The following is a 3135-nucleotide window of genomic DNA, read 5'->3' on the forward strand; positions in this document are numbered from 1 at the left end:
CCTAATTGGACTATATAAAGCCAATAACAGGGGAGCTCTTATAGCCCGAAGCCAAAGCGCCAAAATCTAAGGCAAGGAGAGAGGGGGCGGCGGCAGTGGCGGCTGCGGGGCCGGGGTTTGGCTGCGCCTTCTCTTGCCTAATCCCATTTGCCATTGTACGTGCCCAATCGCCGTATACTCTCCGCATTTAACTTGGATGACATTTTGATTTCATCATTAGCATCCGGCGCCGGATTGACGCAGCCCCAAGCCGGGGACTCGTCCAGCCGCCTCCTCCCGTGAGCAGCAGCCGCCGCCAAGCCTCTTCAGTCCCTGTGTCCGTCTGCTGTCCCGCGACCAGACCTGTACCCCACCCCCTCCCTCCCAGCGTCCCCCCTTCCGTCACTCTCCTGCTCCCCCATCCCTTCCTCCTCCCCCACCCGATGCAAGCCCGCCCCAGTAGCTCTCTAGCTGGGTGCCCACATCCCCACCCCGCCCTCCAGACGCTGGATTTGCGCCCGGTGCTGCTCCTACTTTGCGCCGCCTCGTAGTTGAGTTGTGTTTATGGTCTGAGTTGCGGCTAAACCGCCCGCCCGCCCGCCCGGTGTAGCGGGGATCAGGAGGAAAGGGGAGAATGCCGGAGCCGGGACAAGAGCCCTGCAGCAACACTAACACCCAACCTCCCCAGCCGCCGCCGCCTCCCCGCCGCCGCCGCCACCTCCGCCGCCGCCGCCTCCTCCGCCACCACCCAAGGACTCCCCGTTTTCCATCAAGAATCTACTTAATGGAGACCACCACCGAGCGCCCCAAAGCAGCAGCAGCCCCCAAGGACGCTCTTCGCCCCGGCCTCGGCCGCTGCGGCCGCTGCAGCCGCGGCTGCTGCCAAAGGGGCCTTGGAAGGCGCTGCCGGCTTTGCGCTCTCGCAGGTGGGCGATTTGGCTTTCCCCGCTTTGAGATCCAGCACAAAGGTTTGCGCTACCTGCACACTATCTGGAGCGGTCTCCAGCCTGGTGGTACCCCTACACTCTGACCCCCGCGGGGGGACATCTGCCCAGGCCAGAAGGTACCTATAATTGGTTTCCTTTTCCCTTTTCCCAAACTCTTCACCTACGCCTTGCCTTTTTCCTTTCTCTTTTTTCACTCTTCCACAGTGTCTTTTCTGTCTGCTTACTTTTAAGTCCTACTTGTAACTTGGCCATTCTATCGCACACTCTTTTCAGTCCCTTTTTGGCCCTGTTTCTGGATCTTTCCCTCCCTCTTCCGCCTTTCCTAGTTCCCTCTCCGCTCACTCTGTTCCAGCTCTCGCTCGGGCGGCTTGTATCGCTACGTTTCTTGGTACCAATCCCATTTGGGAAGAAAAGAACTAGAAGGCGCTCACTGAGAGCTCTAATCTGTAAAAAGTAGCCCTAATGTAAGGATGGAGGGAATGGACTGTATTAGAGACGAGAGAGGTTAGAAATGATGGGGAATTCGAACTGGAAAGAGAAAGCGGTTATTTACAAGTTCTGTCCAACAGATTCTGGGAGTCTTTCTTTTGGCCCCTAGCGGACAGGGGAAAGGACGAGAGAGTGAGAGCGAGCGAGCCTAAGGCGATGGCGGCTTTGTCACCATCCGGTTCCTCTCTTCTGAGTTCTTCGTGAGGGCCCCGAGACCCCAAGACCTAGCGTTCTCCTTTTCCCTTGGGAGGGAAAAAGACTCCGGGGAAAGGGAGTTCAGGGAGATCAAGCCTACTATGGGGAACATCCTTGGTCTGGAAGTCTACGAAGCAGTGGTGGAGAGAGTTTAGGGGCCATAGGAGAGCAGCGGAGCCCGCGGCTTGTCTTGTGCGGCCTAACTAAAAGGGTGTTATCTGTGTGTGTATGTGCGTGTGTGTGCGTGTGTTCGCATGTGCGCGTGTTTGGGTGTCTTTTCTCTCCCCCTGCAGCGGCCGAGAAATCCCTTCTTCGAGACTCGTCCCTGCTTCGGGCACCGACAGAGACTCCCCGGAGCCTCTACTCAAGCCGGACCCAGACAAGGAGCTGGACTCCAAGAGCCCGGATGAGATCATCCTAGAAGAGAGTGACTCGGAGGAAGGCAAGAAGGACGAAGTGGCTGCTGTGGCCGGCTCCGGGGCAGCCGGGCAGGGTGGCGAGGACTGGAAGAAGCGCGCCGACAGCCCGGAGAAAAACCTTGCCGGAAGAAGAAGACGCGCACAGTCTTTTCGCGGAGCCAGGTCTTCCAGCTGGAGTCCACGTTCGACATGAAGCGCTACCTGAGTAGCTCCGAACGTGCGGGCCTGGCCGCCTCCCTGCACCTCACAGAGACCAGGTGAAGATCTGGTTTCAGAACCGCCGGAACAAGTGGAAGAGGCAGCTAGCGGCGGAGCTGGAGGCCGCCAACTTGAGCCACGCGGCCGCGCAGCGCATCGTGCGAGTGCCCATTCTCTACCACGAGAACTCAGCTGCCGAGGGCTCAGGCGCGGCCGGGGCCCCCGTACCAGTCAGCCAGCCTCTCCTCACCTTTCCCCACCCGGTGTACTACTCTCACCCAGTCGTCACATCGGTGCCATTGCTGCGGCCGGTCTGAAGGTGGGGCAGGGGAGGGCGGCGCTGGGACCCTCCCCTACCCCCCACCCCGAGACTGGACGCGTGCTTGCGTGTGCAGGGGTGTGTGTCGGCTGGTGGGGAGTTGAGGTGGGACTGACCCTCCCGGCTCCCCAGCTCGGAGAGGTCAGGATCGGCTTCAAGAACCGGAGAACAGGGTCAGTGTCCTTTCCCCCTCCCTCCCCTCTCCCCCAAAGGTAACATTTTTTGTATGTATTCTCAATGCATTTCAGTGCATTTCACCCTCGCTAGATTGGAGACTCTTCTGACTCTTGTCGGCTTTTCTTTTGGTTATAAGAAAGGTAGAAACGTAAACCCTGATTAAAAAAAATTTTTTTTTTTTCCGGCCAAGTCTCTAACGTGTCACCTCCAGCTTCCTGCCCTAACTGTGCTGAACTCTAGCTTTTGTTTTTATTTTTAAATAAAGAAAATAACAAAGCAAGAGTTTAGAGGGAAGAGAGAGAACAATCACTTTAGTTTCCCCCCCCCCCCATTTTCTATCATTATTTCCCAAAATATCTTGAGGAAGGGAATTAGCATTGCACTGCTTTTAGTACTTAGGGTTCGTTTCTTC

At 57.3% G+C, this 3135-nt stretch overlaps 1 protein-coding gene across 1 annotated transcript; it reads left to right on the forward strand.

The window, feature by feature from the left end:
• The first annotated feature begins 458 nt into the window (after positions 1–458).
• HMX3 (H6 family homeobox 3) lies at positions 459–2714 on the forward strand. The gene is given in 8 exon segments (XM_074285239.1): positions 459–677; positions 680–781; positions 784–934; positions 936–1042; positions 1904–1930; positions 1933–2139; positions 2142–2279; positions 2282–2714. Coding segments are annotated over 8 exon segments (1059 nt in total). The 5' UTR covers positions 459–613; the 3' UTR covers positions 2545–2714.
• The last annotated feature ends 421 nt before the right edge of the window (positions 2715–3135 follow it).

Source organism: Sminthopsis crassicaudata, chromosome 2 (assembly GCF_048593235.1).
Source record: "Sminthopsis crassicaudata isolate SCR6 chromosome 2, ASM4859323v1, whole genome shotgun sequence".
In the NCBI taxonomy this organism is placed as follows: domain Eukaryota; kingdom Metazoa; phylum Chordata; class Mammalia; order Dasyuromorphia; family Dasyuridae; genus Sminthopsis; species Sminthopsis crassicaudata.